Here is a 22,603-nt window from a genome sequence, read left to right as displayed (position 1 = left end):
AGGGCTTTGATGCCTTGATGAAAGAGGGCTGACTAAGGTTTTGACCCAAGTTGGGTATCAGAGAGGTTGGTTGGTTGGTTGGTTGATGGAGCTCTTATCTTAAACAAGAGAGTGAGAAATGGAGATGGGCTGAAATTGAATCACCCACCTTTTAACCTCTTGGATACTCTTCCCAATTACCACTGTGAGCTCTTTATTCCAAGCTAATATCATTATCACTATGAGGGCATGGGCTGTGGGCACTGAAATGTTAAAAGTCAATGCCTTTGTAAGCACTAAATAAATTTTAAGCAGGTAGACCTGGTTTTGGTTCTCTCATATGCCATGGTTGACTTGTGTTAACATTCACATCAGGAATTCCGAGCCATAGAAAGTGTTTTGTAGTCAATTTATACATCAAGAAACAAGGTTTTTATGCCAAGCTTCTTCCCTACAAAAGTTGCAGGCAACCAAATAATTCTATGAACAATACCTTCAGGTGTCAGGTGTCGCTCTTGATCTATCTTTAAATATCTTTGCTTGGTCCTCTTGGAATAAGGGAGATGGGTAAATCCCTTTCTCTCCTTTGCACCTATGGATGTGTCAACTCATCCATCATCCCTCTGAAATTTTTTTTGGGGTTGAATATCCCTCTGAAATTATTGGTACTTTACTTGCAGGTCCACCCTGCAACCTCACACACACACACACCCATCTTCTTCTTGTAGCTGCCCCCCCTCAAAAAGAATTCACCATTTGTGTACATGATTGTTGTATTTGGGTTTGAGAAGTTTCAAAACATCACCTTGTAGCTTGTTGCTTTTGTAAGGAGGCTAAACAAAAGGTGAAGGAACTTTTTAGTCCCATATTGTTCACAAACAAGTGTGATCTGGTTCTCCTCCAGCCTAGCAAAAACAGGGGAGTTTTGGTCATTTCATAAGGGAGCCCACCTGTGAAATAATCCAAACACCCCTGTTTTTGCGGGGCTGGATCCTCCAGCTCCCACCATGGCTGGAGGAGAGCCGAATACGTGAGAATGAGCTTATAAGTATTTATAGGACTTAAAAAGGATGTGGGTTCAAAAGAAAGCATTCCTTGTTGGGGATGTTCGGGTTGGGTCCGGGGTACTTTTCACACACGAGCTTATGAGGTGGATTCAGGCTGGTAAGTGGTAAGAATGTATCTAAACACCATTGTCCAGGACTGATAAAATTGTTAATGGAGTATTATTAATCAGGTAGATCAAAGGATTTTTCTTTCTATCCAACCTCTGGCCTGTTTCTTTCTTCAGGGTTAGGTAAGCAACTAACCATTGACATTCTTCTTCCATGTCATTTTCTGCTCCTACTCCTAAACTCCTACCCATGAGGCCTGAAGCCATGAACCGTCTCTTCTTTAGTAGCTCAAGCTATAAGGAGTGATTTTCCTGGAGTTTTTTATATTGACTAGAACATGGGCCATCAGGTAAGAACATAGATAATAAATGTAGCCGCTAAAATTTATTAATTAAACAGGAATGGAGTGAGATGTTAGTAGAAAATTCTTCAAGATAATTAACGGGAAAAGCTAGTTTTCAGATCATTCAGTATACAGAACTTTATTCGTATTTGCCTCTCTTTGGGTTGATACTACAACAGCAAATCTAAAATATTTGCAGATCATGCAGAGTTGGTTAATATAGACTATTGGATGAATGGTTGGTTGCCAATTTGCCCATCTAAAACATGGACCTGGCTCTCCTCCAGCCATGGCAGGAGCTGGAGGATCCAGCCCAGGAAAAAACAGAGAGGGGAGAGGGGGGGGGGGGGGGGGGGGACCTGTGAAATGATCCAAACACCCCTTGTTTTGCTGGGCTGGATCCTCTGATCATTTCACAGGGGGGCCCACTTGAGTCCCACCTGTGGAAAGACTAAAACCCCCTTTGTTTTACTGGGCTGGACCCTCCAACTCCCACCACTGTTGGAGGAGAGCCAAATTCCTCAAACACAAGGTCTAGTCTACTTTATCAATATCAAGTCTACTTTATCAATATCAAACAAGGCAAGACAGTTCCAACTTCCAAGTCTATATTTTACCCCAAAAAAAGGGCAGTTACAAGTCTATATAGTGAAATGCAACATTTCATCTGATTTGGTAGTGTTATCTTAGGCGGTAGTTTTGTGGGATATGACTCTTGGATGAGTCACACATTTACATGTACAAAGAGGTATGAATCATACTCCTACGTAGGTGGAGAAACATCTCCACATACTTGAAAGGGTATGAAGACATGTCTTTACGTATAAAAAGACTTGTCCATACTTAAGGTTGTGCGGTTGTGTCTATACTAAAAGGCATCTTATATTAAGAGGTGTGATCGTGTTCAACGATTTGGAATTTTCTGTTGAGATTTAACCCTAGCTGTACAAAACAAATGGACGCAACCCTCAATTTGCGTTATTCTTCCCCCTCTTTCTAAGATATGCTCTCTGTTAAGTGTGCAGTCCAGTTGCACTATATTTTTTTTTCCTCTAACTTTCATCCTTGTGAATTTATATGGCAGTTTGACGACAATTTTTTATTTATTTTTTATTTAAGCACAACCCCAACATACTCGAAGGAACACAATAACTGCTGGAAGCCAACATGCTATTATATCTTAGAGGTCGTTTTGTTTTTACCCGGTTGCACCATAGTGGGCAAATATGCGGTCTTTAGGAAGGTGTCAAGTGGCATGTCTCAGCCTATATTCATCTTAAAATATGTATACCCATTGTGGCATTTACCAAGTTTAAGACATTCAATTTGAGCAACCGTGTTCTTCTTCCCACATATGATATATATATATATCAATGTTTCCTGCATATTTCCTTTCTTGTATCATGCATTTCTAGACACAGCCGTCCCTCCTCCAGCAGCTCTATGCTTATTTCTTTCTTTATGTTTTTGAAAAAAAGGAGTTTATTAATGGGCAAAATGCCTCCAAAGAATACAAAACTTAGAAGGCCAGAGGCTTAGAACAACAACTCCCAAAGAAAACTGTACAGCTTTATGCTTATTTCCTTCAAGCCGCTTGCATGCTTGACTCCACAGAGTAAGAAGAACCCAAACAGAGAAAGGCACTTGGTAAACCTGCACCCAGAGATTTTGATCGTTAGACACTAAGAAAAGTTAAACTAAAAGGAGACTTCGTTCCTTCCGCATGCAAGTGTCCAAGTGTACCTGTATCTGTATTTCTTTCTACTTCTCTTCTAAATTGTTAGAATTGATCTCACGATTGAGACTCTGGAAATTCCCAAAGCGTGCTTGCCTGCAAATTACAATATATATATGGCTTGGATTACTTCTGAAGACAAGAAATCACCTTTCAGAACCTTAGTACCTGCTTGATAACCTTACGGTTGTTTCTGTGCTGAAAAACAGTACAACAGTTTTTTCCATTTCTGTGCTGAGACACCGTTTTTTACCCGCTTGATAAACTTGTTCTAGAAAACGTTTCCAGAAGACAATTGAAACACCAGTGGTATTTGACAATCATCTAGATATTATCCCAAACCTGCCCATTCCCCAACAAAAATGAGAAAAGCTTAAAGCTCAACAGCTAACTCGATTAACTGAATGAACATGCTCATCCATCCACATAAAGATTTTGAAATTCTTGATCGATCATCCAACAGAGAGATGGGCAGTAATGCCATCTATTAAAACAGTACTGGGCAAGGAGATGCTTCAGGTGATATCCATACACCATGTAAGATTATAAACTCTCATTGTAGTACATAACTCCTGATATGCGCCTCTTGACAGTCATCATTCTCGTCTAAAGCACTTAGGCCATAAATCTTTCTTTGTGATTATAATTTAGAAAAGAAGGGTCAACAAGATGATAAGTAGAATGGCACTGAGAATTAAAAAAGATGCAATTTCTAACTAGACAAATCTTCAATAGCAGGATCCATACACCATCAACCCAAAAAATATCTACAACTTCAACATCCCAGAAAACAAATCTATTGATAGTTGTAATTATAGAGCTACACCAAGAATTTGGGCCTCAAATATAGAATAAACAAATAGGGCTTAAGTTGGATAATTTGAGTCAATCTTTGCGCATAGATTCAACGATAACCCTCTCCGAATCAACACTCGAGACTCCGCAAAGCAGAAATAGGGCTTAAGTTTCCACTTGTTACGATGCCGCAAGGTCAACGCCAATCTCTCTCTCTTGTGGACTCTGACTTGGATCTAATGGGCCGTCCAGTTTTTTAGTTTTGGAAGAATTTGGGTTAGAAATATAAGTCCGCGTAATTATAGCTGGTTGGGCCGAGCAATTGGGCGTAGTGAGAATTGCCATGCTTTGCAAGGAAAAATAAGGAATATTTTCTATTTTGTTTCTTGGGATTTGAGAAGAAAAATACAGGATTAGCACATGGCATGACGGTGAAATAATCAAAATGCTTTAATTTATGATTTTTCCAACTTTTTGTGAGGGAATCTCTCACATAAACGGCTTACACAACCGAGTATGAAAACTTTCCCCTTTCATATTTTTTTAAAACTTTGATTTAAAGCATGGTACAAATCATGGTAATGACTTAAAAAAATCCAATTGAAATTATCAATAATATTTGAGAGAGAGAGAGAGAGAGAGAGAGATGTTAATTGCATAGTTCTTATGAAACAGTAAAAGAAAGAAGGGTAACTACCTAATTCCCTCCAAATAATACGAATCCAGTGCGGACCGTTCTCTGTATGGGAGTGTAGGGGTTACGTGCATGCGACAGCCAATGAGAGCGCACTTTGACACATTGGGGGAATAAAATTTCCACCATTCATGGGGTGAAGCAGTCATTTTGCCCCCCACTGTATCTAAGAGTGGCCCCTGCGTCCCACACATGGAACTCTTCTCCAAGTATTAATTATCAAATGTAACAAAAATAAAGAAATTAATGGAAAAGAAACCATGCATGCTTGAAATGCATCAAGGAGTACAACAGCTTAACTACTAGCAATGTTGTTGGTTGAGCACTTGACATATGCAGTTGTAGTCATATAGATCGATTTATTTACTAAAACATTTAAGATAATCTATTACATACCTACTATGGAGTCACTTGTCTCTTTCATAGGCTTATCGGCTGGAGAGGGATAGAGGTTTCAACATTTTTGTTGACGAAGAAAAGCGGGTCTAACATGAAATCTAAGAGCAGGTCAAGTTAGTCAAGGAGACTTGCTATGAACCACACAAGGGTACTACTTGGATTTCATCAGACCCTTTAAACCTTTCAGTACCCCCTGGGAGGACATAGGCAAGTCATCCTTGGCTACCAAACTCAGCTCTTATCTTCATGTAAGACCTCTCTTCCTCTTACTTATTATCACCAATGCCTATACCAATACTGGGGCTTGGAATAAGCCTCTATTTATAGCCAAAAGCATCTTAGCTAGAGAGAGAGAGAGAGAGAAGGTGTGTGAAGATTAGATTCGGATTGCCACATCAAATCAGCTCCTCCGTCATCTTTTTCTCATAGTTGTAATTTATTTGTCCTTTTCTTTTTCTTTCACGGGTGAGAGTGAGAGAAGTTATGAGCCAGTCATGATCTACCTTCAGACATATATGTGGGGTGCCCGCCCAATGAGGGAATATATTCTCAAGAATTAATGCTGCATGCTCCCAATTTTTTTTAATGGAGTCTGATCAAACTATCCTGAAGAAGAAGATAAAAACTTGGTCAGAAGAAGAAGAAGAAGTAATATTAGCTCACAAAGATATCCTTTGTTACATATCCCACTGACCTTTCATCTCTTTCCTTCCTCTATATTCGGTGTTTGGGAATTGAGAAATTAGTGGGCTAGTGTGTGGCCGGAAAGGGGGAGAAAATTTTCATTGTAGAAAGAGGAGGTTTGACATTACTAGCTACTTGAAAGGGTAGTTACAATTGCACAAAGAGATCGATCTGACTAAGGAAACATTTGAGATTTTGACACAATAACCCAAGTTGGGAATCAGAAAGGTTGGTTGATGGAGATCTTATCTTAAAACAAAGAAAGTGATCGAGAGCTACAAATTGAGATGGGCTGAATCACGAACGCACCTTTTATCACCACTGTGCATGAGCTCTTTATTCCATGCTAATATCATTATCACTATAAGGGCATGGAGGGGGGGGGGTTGTGGGCACTGAAATGTTAAAAGTCAATGCCTTTGTAAGCACTAAACTAAGCAGTTAGCTAGACCTGGTCTTGATTCTCTAATCTCTATCTCAAATGCGATATGGTTGGGTTGACTTGTTTGTTATCATTCACGTCAGGAATTCAGAGCCACAGAAAGTGTTTTGTAGTCATCAAGAACCAAGGTTTATTATGCCAAGCTTCCTCCCTACAAAAGTTGCTAGCAACCAAATAATTCTGTCATTGATCAATTCCTTCAAGTACCGTACGTGTCGCTCTTCTATCTATCTTTAAATCCCTCAGTTTCATCCTTTTGGAAAAAGGGAGATGGCAAAACCCATTTCTCTCCTTTTTTTTTTTTTAAGGTCTGTGATGGTAGTGGAGGGCTTGGGCTGATTTGTTGGGTATATTCTATAATCTTATTGTATGTTCTAATTAATATTAATCTACTTAAATAAGAAATCAGACTGTGGTGGATTCCATTGGATAAAATCCATCTAACCTAAAACCCTAGTCTTTTCTATAAATACTAGCCGTAGGTAACAATCTATTTATTCCAAACTTGATGTGCAGGGTGTATTGCTTTAAGCAACCTTGTGCTTAAACCCTAAACCCTAACCTGATTTACATAGTGAAACATCTGCAGCTTAGCTTGTACATGGATGTAGCACATCGTATTGGTGTGTGAACCTTTAAATCTGTGTGTCACCTTACTCTGTTTTTGTTTTTTGCTCGAGTTTCTTGGTTTGTAGGAGTGATTATGATTTATCATCACAAGAACCCATTTCAAAAGATTGCCTAATCTCAATGATCTTACAGTCTCATCAAGTATCCGGCTAATAATTGATTAGAAAACAAATGAGGTTGTTCAGACCCATTGGATCAATAAATTACGTTTTGGATCATCCAATTAATTCCGGGTCTAAATCTGCTAAGATCCACATGGTTTGAGGAATTAATTGGAATGGAATCAGTCCTCAGCCTAGACCGATCCTGAATCTAAAAAGAAATCGCCCATGATTCATGCTTGATGATCTTCATTTTTTGCCTCTTTTTTTTCTTTCCTTCTAGTAAAATATCCCAAAAATAAAAATAAAAATTTGACCTTTAGTAACAAAATCCACAATTCTATTGAATCAAACACTCAAAAAACAAAAAAAATGATAGATTTTGTGAAATCTTAGCTTTTTGTTTCTCTTTCCAATTTACAGGATTCCGGCTGATATGGTTTATTCTGATATGATTTAAACCAGAATTGATGCAGATCGATCCTATGTTAGATTTAAACAACAATGAATAGAAATCCATTCACCACGGGGGTTTTAGATGCACGTGATAAGGTACGAGATGGTATTTTAAGAAACATTCTAAAACTCAATAATGATTTGTGAAACCTAGAATAGTTTGGTAAATCTTTAATTAATGTGCTGTGAAAGAAAACTTTGTCTTAGATATAGCACTAATGAGGGGATATAGCACTAATGAGCAGATGCCGTATATTGATCAGTTCCCTATTCTGAATTCAAGAGGAGGTTTCAAATGCACTTTAGGTAAGTCATCATCCCACATGGATTTATTGAAATGGTAGATCTTAAGGTCTCATATTTACATGTTAATGTTTAAGTTTCAACCTAATTGAAAATTTGAAGTTGGTCAAATGATAAAATAAAACTTCAAAAGTCGAGGACCGTCGGGTGAATAGATACCAAAACATGGAACATGCAATTAAAAAGATGCTTTAATATCTCTCATGAGTCCTGGTTATAACTGTCATATCATCTTGCATGATGGGATTGTCCGATTGTGTTTCAAAATTCCTTCGTACCAAATGTAATAGTTAATTCCTTCGTACCAAAAAAAAAAATCCTTCTATATCCAAATATTTTTTAGAAAAAGAAATAATTTTTGAAATTTACGTGGACTAATTAATATTTCCATATATTTATTCGATATTTATTCAAGGGGCGTTGTTCTTTATGCCGCAGCGCAATCTGCACCCAGGCACATGGGGGTGAGCGCAATGATCACCCAACCCTCTGCATAGGCTGTCCATGTGTCTGGGCACAGGCTCCGCTGCGGCACAGAGAACATTCTCTCTTTATTCAAATTCTCTTATTCCAAAATTCTTTTTACCAGAAAGTCAAATTTCCACTGCTCCTTCTCATCAAGTAATTCAAAATCCGTCATCTCCCTATAATTTTCCAAAGACCCAAAGCCTTGATGAAAATTTTTTGTGATGGAGGTGGAGAAGATGAACCACCTTAAACTTGACCTTAATAACAAGGATCCAGATCTTCTACGACGCGAGTTGCCCGTCCTGTCGTGCTGCGCAGACACAAGGCGACGTGCATTGATCGTCTTACCCCTGCCTAAGCGCCTTTTTCTGAGTGGAGGTAAGGCGGTCATTACGCATGGCCCTGTGTCTGCGCAGCACAGGCAGGACAGGGCAACATGTCATAGAAGATCTGTGTTATAATAACAATCGTTTTACGATACGTGATTAGAGAGGACCATTGTTGATATGGATTAGTAAGCCTATATTTTTTTGGGGGTAAAATATTTTTTTTTGGTTGTATGGAGGGATAAAATATGGATCAGCTTAGCCGTTGTCTGCGGCACAATCCAGCCATTGGAGGATCAGGATCGTCTCCAGGGAGCAAGGAACGCCCAGGGCGTTGCCAGTCGTTGGGCTATGCCGCACACACCCCAAGGTATGCGCGGAGACATATGCAGCACAGCTCAACCGTTGGATGCCCCCTGGCAGCATCCTGGGCGCACGCCTCCCTGTGTACGAGCTAAATTCGCCGTTGGATGTCCCCGCCCCGGACACTCCTTGGGCGCTGGGCTCCCAGGAACTGAGTCGATACTCCGATCCATTTTAAAGTCGCATCTATTTTCACACTGCCTTCGATGCCCCAGGTGACGTTGCGCGCTCCAATTGGTCATGACTCGCATCTATTTTCTATTTGCATTTTGCAGGGAAATTACAAAGAAGACAAGCCCTACCCTTCCTCTTACTTGCTTGTGATGTACTTTGTTCTCTTGTTTTGTCCGCAAGATTTACTAGCGATCCAATAAACACCCCCCCAAAACCAGAGAGGCAGGCATGGCGAATCCCACCATGAAGGCTTTGATCTCTGTTATGGTATCTCTATTCCTTGTTTCGGCAACTTTTGCGAGTTCAGATGCTCCTTTCATCGTCGCTCACAAGAAGGTTAGTCTCAACAGGCTTAAGTCCGGCGCTGAAAGAATCTCCGTCTCGATCGACCTCTATAACCAAGGATCTGCGTAGGTTTTTCATTTTCTTCCTTTTAAGTTTCCTTCAATCGATCTCTTTGTTAAATCTCCAATTTGTTAGATCTAATGGGTCTATATGCATGTCAATCTGGTGGATTCTAAATTGTGCTTTTGATTGTGCCATCACTGGACCATGGCGTATCTGAGCTCTTTTTTAGATAAAAATTCTATTCTAGGGATATATTCGCGCTCGTCATTTTGATAATTAATTTCTTTTAAAATTTAATTGATCGCTCCAAATGTCTCCCCTGCATAACGCATCGGATATTTTCTGATTCCTCGTTCCTCTTTCTCCCCGACACTTGTGCTCGTTCTGTATCTGACTATCTGTTAAGAATATTTTTTGTGAACTTTTAGTTAATGTTTGTTTTGCATGTTTGTATTTCCTCTTTGTTATTCGTTGGTAATTTCACTTGTTCATGTTGGTTGGTCTTCCTTTTATGTTTCAAGCCATGGTAAGGCTCTTGAGAGGGATATGATTATGGTCTGTTCTTTCACATTGTATAATGCATCAACCTGATTTTGATTGCTCTAGTGCTTCGGGCAGCTCTGCTAATTTTTCCGTGGGAAAACTTTGGTTCTTGAATATGTAATTGCTCTCTCCAATGAAGAACATTAATGAGTGAGTTAAAGCCACGTCCTCTGCAGTGAGCTAATCCAATGAAGAACATTTGGATTAGCCATACTTTCTAGCCAAGATGTTGGTTTAGATTCTAGGGTGCCTACTTCAAGTTGATGCTTGAGACAATTAACCCTAGTCTGATTAGATTCGTTCATTTTTATGTTTTGATTGCTCAAAAGTGCATGCAGAATTTTTGGAAATTACAATCTATGTCGTCTTTCAACCTTTCTATCCTTTGAGGACCTAATCATATCTAGTAGCCGTCTCACAATGATCTCTTTGGATTTCTTGGTACACGAGATGAAAGTTAGAAACAGTTTTTAGTTTTTCTTTTATTTTGGTTCCCAGATATATAATCTGCCAAGTATTTTAGAATGGTATGAATTTTTTTTTGGTGCTTGCACATAGTCTAAGAATAAAGACATTAAGACACTCTCAGGATGGCCACATTGCAGATTGAGTACAGGTTTTGGAATACCTGAACTATACCTGACTTAACCCAACTGCAGCAGGCCTGACCTAACTGCTGGAGTGAGATGGGGTGAGGGCAGGAGATGGATCACGTCGGACATGTAGGAGATATTTGGAAAACCCAAAAGGGTGACAAAATGGAGGTAAAAAAATTGAAATATAGGATCTATTTGGTTTGCAGTTTTGGAAAAACATGGTCAAAATTCAGTTAAAAGAAGGAATTCGACTAAAAGTCATAAGCAGATTAATTTGAGTATTAAAGGTATTTCTTCAAAAAATTGGGACCAAAAAGTGATCCTTTTTTTTTAAGATTCCAAAATTTGGGGCCGAATTATTCAATTCCTGAATTGTTCGGAGGGATTGAATTTTCGAAATCCAAATTTTGCTGACTGATTGTTCATTTCTCGAATTATTTGTGGGCTCTCAAAAGTCACAATTTCCCCCTCAGATTTTGAAGTTGATTCTGGTTCAGTCTGATATTTTTTTTCCAAATGATTCGCAAATTTTCTATTTAGGTCCTAGGTCTCCGCAGTTTCCTTTATTTATGGCAAAAGCCAGTTTACAACGGTTTACATTTGTCTGGTATGAATTGGATATGGCTGGTTGATGGGCATCTACAAGTCAATTGATGCCAATTTTTGGTATGTATTTTAGTGACAGGTGCAGCTTCATATAGGTTTAACATGTCTAGATAAAATTGAAATTTGAGCATTGATTCTGTGTTGACACATTTCTTAAATAACCTCAATTCAATGTCATCTAATTGTATGTATTTTAGTGACAAGTCAATTGATGCCAATTTTTGGTATGTATTGTAGTGACAGGTGCAGCTTGATATAGGTTTAACATGTCTGGATAAAATTGAAATTTGAGCATCTACAAGTCAATTGATGCCAATTTTTGGTATGGATTTTAGTGACAGGTGCAACTTGATATAGGTTTAACATGTCTAGATAAAATTGAAATTTGAGCATCTCAAGTCAATTGATGCTAATTTTTGGTATGTATTTTAGTGACAGGTGCAGCTTGATATAGGTTTAACATGTCTGGATAAAATTGAAATTTGAGCATTGATTTTATGTTGACACATTTCTTAAATATCCTCAATTCTATGTCATGTACTTGTATTTCACGACCTTCCTTACAATGCTAGGAATGAATCCAACTCAGACAAAGTTCACTAACATCTTGAAGTTGTGTTTTTTTTATTTATTTGCATTGTGATCTTTGAATTTTCACTTATGTTTGATGGTACATTTCAATCAGTTTATATTTGAAAACATGAAAAGGTTTGCAATGGTTTCCTGGTTAGGCAGGTAGCATTTTAAGTACCTATGTCTTCCTCTTTAGGGGTAAAGCTAGAACCATTTGTTACTGGGATTTGATGGTTGAGAAGTACCCCATGATACTGGAGGGACGAAAACTCTCATTTAACTCCAAAAGACAGAATCATCCCTTTTCAAATCAAATGTCGGCAACCTGCCTAACCCAGAATAAAGGGGCTTTGCAATCTTTGCAATATCCAATTAAGGAATGGTTGTGTCGGCTGAGTGTCATTTCCATGCCTGCACTGACAGAGGCTCAACTGGGACCACCTGAATAAAACTGTAACTGAACTAACTGTTTATTAAACGGTCCAGTTTTTTTTTTGGTTAATCGGTCAGTCTCAGTCCAACCCAATTAGTACAGAATGTACAAACCCACCCGAAACCCGACTGATTAAGACCAATTAAGGAATAATTAACCTATCCTAATACCCTTTGCCAAAATGTAGACATAAAAATGGCTTAGCTGGCCTTTGAAGGACCGATGAGCTAAAACCGATTAAAGGTTGACAAATGGCCAACCAATTATTAAGTAATTGGTTAGTTTTGGTCCTGGCCCTCAAAGGCACATGATTGTTATGCCCGAAACTGACCGGACCAACTGGTTTGACACCCCTAAACCCAGTAACAGAGGATCAATAGGGCTAAGTTTGAGATCCAACTTGGGATTTGAGTTTTCTTCATAGAGTACTCTACCTCTCTTTGAAGGTTCACGATTTTATTCTCCTCATGGATTCCAAATGCATGAGACATGGTGTTGGGAAGGAGATAGGATTGGATTATGGAAGAAGGACCTTCAATGGGGATACCTCCCTGAAGTCTGTATTTCAGATACTATTGTCATAGTCAGGAGCAACTGGAAGTTAATTTCTGATGTTTGTCTTGCTGAAAGGGATCTTTTACATTAGGATAAAAGTTAAGAGACAATAAAATTCTGGGAGACCATTTCACTTACTAACTGCCTTGAGAGCGGAAGTTTCTCAGAAATCTTTTCATCAAAATTTGTACTATGAAATTCAGAAAAGTACCTGGTTGCATCATAAAGTTATTTCAAAGACTCTTGGCACTCTAAAACACTCCTTTATTTTTATTTTATCTTTTTATTTTTAGGAATTCATTTATAAAAACAACAGACCATGTGAATGATCCAAAGAATATAAAAAGATCATGGACTCTTCTCCTTGGTGCGTCACATGTGCCTCTCAAATCTGAATCTGTCAAAACCCTTTTTTCATTCATTTTTTTTTTCTAGGGAAGTTGAGGTATAATGTCACCGCTTTCTGCCTTTTGATTGTTGTGTATTAGCTGTTATTTTCTCCTTTTATAAATTGATATTCATTTTAGAAAGAGGAGGTTGGTTAAAATTAGCATCAGTGTAATTTTGACTACTTTTTTATTTTGTTTATTTCTATGGGAGTCAAAAGGACATTGCTTCGTAAGATTCTGAATATTTCATGTCAAACACTTCAACTTATAGTTCCAACAGCATTGCATTTTTTTTAACGTATAAGTTTTCTTTTTCCCCATCCCCCTCTAAATGGTTTATTAGTTTTTGTGTCAGATGCAGATAACCATCCCCTTTTTTAACTCTCACAGGACGGCATATGATGTAAGTCTAACTGATGATAGTTGGACCCCAGATATCTTTAACCTGATCAGTGGTAACACTTCCAAGACATGGGAAAGGATTGATGTGTGAGTTCTACGGACTTTTTATCACTACATCTGCCCAAACCTACCTAGTTTCCTACGTATCTTTCCCTTCTCATGGTTTTTTGCCCATATCAAAACCAACTACCTGTTTTTTCAACTGGCAGTGGTTCTCTTGTGTCTCATTCCTTTGCTCTGGAATCTCAAGTCAAAACTGTGTTCTACGGTGCACCTGCTGTCATCAAATTCCGGGTCCCAACTAAGGCAGCACTACAGGTTTGACATTTTTATAGGATCGATCTAGCTTACTTTATTTTGACTAAGAAAAGTTTCAAATTGTCTGATGACTGTGGTACATTGTTTATAGGAGGCTTATTCAACTCCAATGCCACCTTTAGAAATCCTTGCAGATAGACCACCAGAAAAGAAGTTTGAATGGGTAAGGTTACAAAGTTAAAATATTTCAGTTCAACATCTAGATGCATTCCTTGTATTGACGAAGTATTTCCATGTTCTTGCATGAAATCACTTTGATTGTGGCCAACCTACTCAGGCAAAGGTGAGTGAGCCTTACAATGCTCTATTGTTGTTACTTTGGACTAAAAGGTTTAGTGATGGAATATTTTCCCTGATAGAGAAAAAAAGTTGCATGAGGATATGTTTGCCATAAAATATGTTGTACAATTGTCAAGCTTTTTGGCCTGATTTGGACATTGAGCCACATTTGATGGATCTCGTTTAGAGCTTCCAATAAATAATTGACTGCTAAAGAATTTTAGCAGTCTGTGTTTGGACTCTTGACAAAAAAATAATTGTTATAATAATGTATTGGCAATGTACAGAAAAAATGAGTTATGGTTTCTTCATGTCCTTTATCATGAAAAAAAAAATCTCATATTTTGAATTAGACATTGGTTGTTTACTTTTCAATCTTAATTGCAGAGGTTGTTGGCAAAATATGGATCGCTAGTGTCGGTGATCTCCATTGTGGTATTGTTTATATACCTGGTTGCCACCCCTTCAAAATCCAGTGCTGCAAAGGGAAACAAGAAGAGGCGTTGAGAATCTAAGATGAGAAACCAGCTTCATGGAGTTGTTTCCTGTTGAAATTTTTGGAAACAAAAACATGCGCTTCATGACTTTGCTCAAAGCTTTTTTAGTGATTAGGACATACTGTTTGTTAAAAGCCGAGTTTTTTTTGTAGTTTTGGTGAGAACCTGAGTTTTTTTGTAGTTTCGTCCATGGGCATATCCTTTTTCCACAGAGATTCAGTACTGGCCGTGAAAGATGACTCGAATCTGAGTTGAGTCATCTTGCTTTGTATCGCTATGATTACTTTCTGCTAACCAGTTAAAGACTAGGTTTAGTGAGAAACATTAACTGCAGAAAGAGTTATTAGGCATCTGATGATCGTGGGATGGTGGGCCCAAAATCACATTAAATTATGTGCTGGTGTTGTCTTAATTTTGGTTAAAAGTCTTCCGCGGAACTTAATCATATCTCGCATTTAAATTTTGGAGAAAAGTTGTCTGAGTATCCAGGGAGGGTAGCTGTCTCTCTCTCTCTCTCATGAAATGATTTCACTGCTCTGTACTAAATCGTTCTGTTGCATGTCATTGGTATGCTCCTCTATGCAGCTTGCTTTAGAGAACCATCTCCATCAAATTTTACTAAAAAGTGGTATAAATTTGATTACAAAGATCCTGAACTAGTGATATGATCTTAGGTTGGTCTAATTTCTTGCCATCCTAGTGGTTCGCATGCGGCAGGCACTTTTGGCAAATATAGAAGCAATATGGATGCTAGCAAGGTTTTAAAACTTGGTATTTAGTATAGGGTTGACCTCTATCGATTCTTATCGAGTTGGCTGGGAACTTGTAGTAGTCTTTGATCAGAAATGTTTCAAGAATCAAGTGAAATCGAGGTTGGGTGATTCACAATAACCAATTCTGATTTGTGGAACTTTTGGTAAGCAGTGATAATGATTCCAAATCTCTCTTTGATGTAGGAGGAAGAGTCATGGTATTAGGTTAGTCCATTATTTTCTCTGTTCATACGAAAATTTGTACTTTCCAATACCGGAGTGAGTTCTTTATTGTTCTTTTGTATTCTTTGGCGTTCCAGGTTTTATAATCAGGCAGTCCTTGGGGTTGATGTTTTGTTCCTATCATTTTTCTCTGTTTGTCCAGAGCCTAGTGCTTTTTCATGGCATTCAGTGATGACGGTTTTTTGTTTTGCCTAGTAAATTTAGAACCAATCTTAAATCAGTCCCTTCGTAGTGGCGGGAAGGGACTGAGCCAGTTTAGTCCATTTCAGATTTCCCCCGCATTACCTAATACGTTGTCAAACAAAACTAACCTATTAACTGCTTAGGGGAGGGGGGGGGGGGACAACGGGAAGACTAACCTAAAACATAGTTTGAAACTCAATTCAATCCAAATCTAGCCTCAGATAATAATCTGAAACAACGCTTTGATACCTCAACGTTTGTCAAACAACTTGGATCGACTCTGTTGTGCAAAATGCCCATGGGCATCCAAAACATAGGTGAACAGAAGGTAAGGAAAACCTGCAGGTTTGTGGAGAAATCAATGGCATGGAATTATGTAAACATATTCGCGCAGAGCCATTGCAGAACCCTTTGTTGTGAATTAAACTATAATCATTCAATAAAAATAAGGAAAAAGTACAAGCCCAAAGGCCCCAAACTGCATAAACGATCAACATGATTTACAGTATGTTATAATCAATTACACATTCTACCAGGTGATATAATTCTTCCAGCCTAGTCTCATGGATTATTTACACCCCTAAAATAAAGGGAAAAGAAGTACTCATACACACTGGATGCAAATTATCACAAACATAAACAGTAAAGATAGAAGGAATCATTAAGCAGGCAAAGCAAAGCTCTCTTGGGTCCACTGTGGAGGATCAGCCACCAGGCATGGATCTGATTTCTCGAAGTCAGCAACCTATGACAATTGAATGAAAATTGCAGCTTCAGTTTGAGAACCTTGACAGAAACCAGAGGAAAAAACAGAGGGAACAAGGATTGGAAGAAAAAAAAAATAGAGAGATAATGAAATAACTCATTACCTTTTCATTGCAGCTAGGGCAATAGTGATATTTATGCCAGAGGCAGTCCATTGAAGGGCAGAGGAAACAGACACCGAGCATAAATGGCATCATGCAACCCACAACAGCTGCCAGACTCGGTTTTGATCTGTGCAACAAATTAAAATATCACATCCCCCACCCCCCACCCAAAAAAAAAATTACTGATCAGAAAGTGTGAAAATGGAAAAATTCAAGGAATGATGCAGAATAACTAAAACATTATAAAAGCAGGTAGTGAACAAGTAACTTTTCTAGTTAAGTATATCATTTCACTGGCAACTATATCCTTTTGTGCAGTTTAATTATACGTTTCAAAAATACAACTTTCCCTTTCTAGTTATCTCCTACCAAAATTAAAATGTTTAATTTTAGAGGATTTGCATGCTAATTCAATTTGAAGGTCGTGCTAGGCGTCTTGGTCAAGTGCTCACTTGCTGAACGCTTGGTCACGGGTTCAAGTCCTGGAAACAGGAGTAAGGCTGCGTACATTTGACCCTCCCCTGACCCTGCTAAACGCGAGAGCCTTGTGCACTAGGTACGGCCTTTTTTTTTGCATGCTAATTCAATTTGACTACTTACAACTAAGAGTTTAACTCTTAACAAGAAATTTAAATTAATTAATTTACTGGAAATTTTTATCTGTTTCCACAATTTACGAGATTATAATTCTATTTGTTCAAGCCCCCCCCCCCCCCCTACCACCACCAGCAAAAGAAGAAAAAAAAACCAATTCATGCCTCCCTTCTGATTAAAAGTCAATTTACTCTACCTGTGAGAGAGAGTAAACTTAAATAAGAAGTCACAAGGTAAGGTCCACCAAATTATAGGTCAAATGAAATGAAATTTAAGAGAGAATGAGTGGGGAAGAGAATGGGTGTAAGGAAGGACAAATTTTAATAAGGGGTCATCAAGGTAAATTCAACTAGATTTTATGGTTTAATGGAAGAGAAACTTTTAAGGGAGAAAGAACATGAAAGAAAACCCAAGCTAAAACTGTTTTCCGGACTATAAAGTCCCTAAAGCATGCAGTCGTTAACAATCTCCCCCTTCCTTTCCTGCAACTCAGCTAAAGTCTCCAGCTAATAGCCATGGGCCTTCCTAAAGTTGATCTGTCCAGCTTCCAGAAACATCAGTATTTCCAAATCATCATCTGGGCCATTATCCCTTTTACTTGTATGTGAAGAATGAGTTAGGTTCAGTGAAAAAAAAGTCATTTAAACACACATAAGGAGAGAAAATCCTACTAATCCATATATAAAATAGCAAACTCTGGTGCTAGGCAAGGGCTGTGTGGTATATCGGGTCATTGTATCATGCAATGGAAATTTAAGCACAAGTAAGATCGAATTACAGTGTACTCAGTTGTGGCTCAAAACTATAAACATAAGACAGCTATGATATTGAGTCCTTCCAGAGGGCAGGATGGAGGTGTCCATCTACTTGAACAGTGGTAATCCCTGTCTAGAGTGGAAAGCTTCCATTTAGAACTAAGTTCTTTTCTATAAAGATTACGTGGATTACTCTCAGGTTATTGTAAGCACTAATGAGACCACAGTAGCAAGTGGAGAAGGAAACAGTGGGTACATGTAGCTTCTTCCTCCAGATGTACATAAAAAAAACCTTGTACCCAGAAGATTATAAGTACATTAGATGGCCTCGTCCCCCCCCCCCCCCCCACCAAAAAAAAAAAAAGAAGAAGCAATTTATACATGACCTAGTCATTGTGACTAGCATTTCTATACTAGGTGCTACTGTATCTACACCTATTTTACTCCATCTGAGCATTAAACACAATATACTTAATTAGCATTTCCAAAGAACATGTGACATCTGCAATTTGTTCCTTTCTCTATGAATTGTAAGGGAGCCATGCAAGCTGACCCTGGCATTGTCAAAAAGACTCTAAGTAATATCTTCCAAGCAACATTAACAAAATCCACTTTTGAGCACAAATTGCCCTAGCCTCTTTCTAACATTGTTTCATTGAATCAGGATTATTGACCATATGTCAAACACATTTTTTTGGGTAGGGAGGGATGGAGGGCGGGGTCAACTGTCATTCACATACCTAGGCTAGCCAAAATGAGTTGTGGTATTTATTTACTTCAAGGCCAAACAATTCAGGTTGCAACTACATCCCTATCGAAAGGTCAGGTTCTTATTAAACAGAAAGAAGTCATAGAAACAGCCAATTGGAACCCAAAAGTAAAAGCTACTGATAAAACATATAGGTTTGTTGTAAGTTAATTGAACTTGCCGGACAATAAACAAGTTTCAAGTTCTAGACATTGTTGTAATAAGAATTACCTCACCAACATAATAGGAACCTACAATGTTGCACTGTTCATCAGTTTATTAAACATCCCCATATCATTAGAGAACCTGTAAGCCTAAGATACATAAAAATCTGACAAGGAAATGATCGAGACAAACTTGAGCTGCTCAATAATGAAAGACAGAGTACGTAAGGATCCCAAACAATCTCGGATAAAATATGAACCCTAAACATGACTTGTACATGACAAAGGGTTTCTTTTAAATTTGCGAAAACCCCCTAACATCGAGAGGAAGATCCACTGATACATAATATTATATCATAGGCAAGATAATGAAAAAGCGAAAAAAGACAATACAATATTGCCATGGCATGGGAGAAAATATATTCCTCATTTCATTAATAATTTGATTTGAGGTAGGTTAAATCCTAAGGAAAGGGCACAGAAGGGGAGAGAGATGATTAGTGGTTTTAGATTACCTAACGGTGGTGACGCCAGAAATGCCACAATAAGGGCAGCTGAAGGGTGCGGGGGTATCTCTAAACATGGTCTGCTGCAAAGGCATCCCTTGTGGATCCATGAAAATGGCGTTGGGAGGGATGGCTCCACCCTGATATGGGTTTTGTCCCACATAGAATTGTTGGCATTGTTGCTGCTGCACCATCGGGCCCTCGTACTTGTAGTTCGGTGCATAAGGGATCCCGATGACCGGCTCTTCGTTCTTAGACATTCCTTTCTTTGATTCTTTTCTTTATCTGATCTGAAACCCTTTGATCGACGGAACGATCCGACCGATGTGAACGCTCTCTGCAAATCTGTTGATCGATGGATTGCCTAATCTGAATCCAGGAGCAAAGGGACCAAATATGCGAAGACAGAGTCAGTCTTCGAGACCAATCGAGATTGATCGAATAGGAAGGTCGCAGGTAGTTTCTCAATTCTCAAGAAAAAAAAGAAAAAAAAACTGCTATCGCAGAGTGGAAATTTTCAGGGTCGGCCTTCCCCCGTTCCCCAGTTCCCCACGATAGGAACTTGTCGGTCAATGCAATGCTCCACACGACTAATAAGTAGCCCCTGCACCAGCGCGGGGGCAACAGGGGTGGGTTTCGGGGCGCGCGCCTCAATTCGCCCACTCCTGGTCTCGGCCTAGGCGCCACGCAATCTGTTAGAAAATGTTTTTCCATTATTTATTTTTGGTAAACAGTTTTCTGCCCGGGAGTGTGGCCTACACCAGCACTCTCATGTGTCTATCTCTTTCCTCCTTAAAATTAGGGGGAAGAGGTATCTTTTCACATGGAGAGGAAAGAGATAGACTCATGGGAGTGCTGGCGTAGGCCACACTCCCGGATAGAGATCTTTTTCCCTTTATTTTTTTACAATGCCTTAATCTAACGGTGCCTTGTAATTCGGGCCTGAGAGTTTAATATGTGGAAGATGCGACATTCAACGGTACTGAGCTCGAGAAGAAAGAAAGAAAAAAAAACTGGGTCAATCAAGCTCACACCGTTGGATGAAGCATCTTCCACGTGTCGAGCTCTAAGGCCTAAACTGCAAGGCATCGCAAGATGAAGGAATTGCAAAGGATTTTAATCTGGGATTTTTCATCCTCTCAAGTGTGGTGCACTGACTTAAGAATCCACTCAACACTTGAGAAGTTAAAAAGATGTCACTACCCATGTTTTTATGGTTGGATTCTTAAGTGTGATACACTATGCAGTGCACCTCACTTGAGAAGATATATTTCCATTTGAGAGTCAAAAGTGATTAGAAAAAATAACTCTCATTTCCTAACATGGGGTAATGTTGTAATTTGACTGACCTTTTCATGCTTGAAAAAAATGTGTTTAATACGTGAACCCAGGATGAACCATGATTCACTCATAGCTTAAAAATTCGCAATAAAAAGTTTGGGTCTCTTTTCCCTTGTAAGCAGTATAAATTATTTATCCCAAAATTGATTGATTAATCATTAGGGCTTGAAGCGGGTGCAAAAGATTAAATATATGGAGTTTTTACTATTGCATGTATTACCATACTGGGGATCAAACAAAAAAGAGTGGACGATTAGTAACACCAAAGTACACAAAGGATTAGTAATAGAAATAATGTAAGTTGGGATTACATAAAAGGAATTTTAATGGGACTTTAAGTTAATAGAAATGATCAAGAAATACTTTCCCATGATCCCGATTCAAAGTATCCTCCTATTCACTGATTAAAGTAATCTTGAACGATTTTCTTGGTCTTGGTATCATCCAGAATTGAGCCAATTCAACACATTTGCCGTTGCATTTTAATTAGGGTTTCAAAGTTAACAATTATATATGTATTAAGTTTGTCCCTTCGGAATTAAAAATATGTAGTTCGGTTTGGTTTGATTCGACTTCGATCGATGATTCCAACTTTGAAACAACAAAAAGATTCTGAATTTAAAATCAAAATTAAACCATTTTTCTTCCATTTGATTTAAAAACGGTCATTTTTTGTTTTCGATTTCAATTCCAAATCGGCACCCTTAGGTGGAGTGGGAATGTCTTACTAAAAACAAAAAAAAACAAAAAAAAACAAAAAAAGTGGAGTGGGAATGTGGTGTTAAGATTTGAAAATTCGAATTGAATCTAGATTGACCCATATAAAAAACGTATCGATCAACCCATTACAAAAACTAGGGTTTACGTACTTTTAGCCAAATCAGAATCGATCAAGAGTCAAGACCGATCTAGATCCCGATTATAAGTTGTTCAAACCGTGTGTGGAAAGCCGGCCGGGTTTTAAACTGGGTTTGGGTCGACATCAATTATTGTTAACCGTGAAACATATTTCTTTATTGATAGAAAATAGTGATAATTCGTTCACCGAAAAAAAATAGTGATAATTTTTTCTTTGACCGCTACACTGCTCACTAGGGTTCAAAGTATTCAATTGGGAACCTTTGGGGGGTCCTCTGCAATAGGAGCAGACGTTGAGGGAGGCATCAACAGGATGGTCATTATTGTTTTTTCATGGGGGATGGAGCAGTCATTTCACCCCTTGTGTACCCAACAGAAAACTTTCTTCCTTTAGCCAAGGAAAGAAAAAAGTTGTCAAGTCGCATAACCCACAACTCGTTATCACCTCCAATTCCTGCCCGCTCCAATTCCCTCCAATTCCTCACATAGGAGTGGAAATGACCACCCTACCCCTTGCCCGAACACACTGCCCAAGGTGGGGTCTGGTGGTCATTTCTGCTCCTATGTGAGTAACTGGAGGGAATTGGAGCGGGCAGCAAATTGGAGGTGATAAAAATTTCATAGCCCACACTCTAGCTTGGAGCTAATGGAAACACGCACAAACATCTAAGGGGTGGGGTGGTCATTTCACCCTCCTTATATTTGATCGCAGGGCCATACGACCTGACAGTGATCCCCCACCCATGAACAAATACAAATTTGTAATAAAAAAAAGAGAAGTGTACTAATACATGATAGGAACATACCAATTTTTTTCCAAAAATGTGATAATAATCCAAGGGGATAGGAGTATAGGACTCATGGGAGATTCCCTCCCATATTGAGCCTATCTTATAGCAATTTAGATCCTCTAAGGACGGGCAGCATGTGGCCTCACATAGGCAGGGCGTGGACCCCACCCATGCAAGATGCTTGAATAGTGGTTGGGGTGGTCATTTCGCCCATGCCTGTGTGAGGCCCACGCTGACCGCTCAGCTACCTGGC

At 38.8% G+C, this 22,603-nt stretch overlaps 2 protein-coding genes across 2 annotated transcripts; one reads left to right on the top strand and one right to left on the bottom strand.

Moving 5' to 3' along the window:
* The first annotated feature begins 9,156 nt into the window (after positions 1 to 9,156).
* LOC122656406 (translocon-associated protein subunit beta) lies at positions 9,157 to 14,688 on the top strand. Its single transcript, XM_043850902.1, has 6 exons — positions 9,157 to 9,417; positions 13,441 to 13,539; positions 13,662 to 13,770; positions 13,862 to 13,933; positions 14,048 to 14,053; positions 14,437 to 14,688. Exons 1-6 carry the CDS (start codon positions 9,236 to 9,238, stop codon positions 14,554 to 14,556), a joined length of 588 nt encoding a protein of 195 aa, XP_043706837.1. The 5' UTR covers positions 9,157 to 9,235; the 3' UTR covers positions 14,557 to 14,688.
* Positions 14,689 to 16,211: 1,523 nt separating this feature from the next.
* Positions 16,212 to 19,781, bottom strand: LOC122656408 (GSH-induced LITAF domain protein). The gene is made up of 3 exons (XM_043850904.1): positions 19,370 to 19,781; positions 16,594 to 16,720; positions 16,212 to 16,469 (listed from the first exon to the last, which is right to left on the bottom strand). The coding sequence occupies exons 1-3, from the start codon at positions 19,618 to 19,620 to the stop codon at positions 16,386 to 16,388; spliced, it is 462 nt and encodes a 153-aa protein (XP_043706839.1). The 5' UTR covers positions 19,621 to 19,781; the 3' UTR covers positions 16,212 to 16,385.
* Between the last annotated feature and the right edge of the window lie 2,822 nt (positions 19,782 to 22,603).

Source organism: Telopea speciosissima, chromosome 3 (genome assembly GCF_018873765.1).
Source record: "Telopea speciosissima isolate NSW1024214 ecotype Mountain lineage chromosome 3, Tspe_v1, whole genome shotgun sequence".
Classification (NCBI taxonomy): Eukaryota; Viridiplantae; Streptophyta; class Magnoliopsida; order Proteales; family Proteaceae; genus Telopea; species Telopea speciosissima.
Note: the sequence above shows the minus strand (reverse complement) of the source record. Positions and strands in the feature narration are given on the sequence as shown.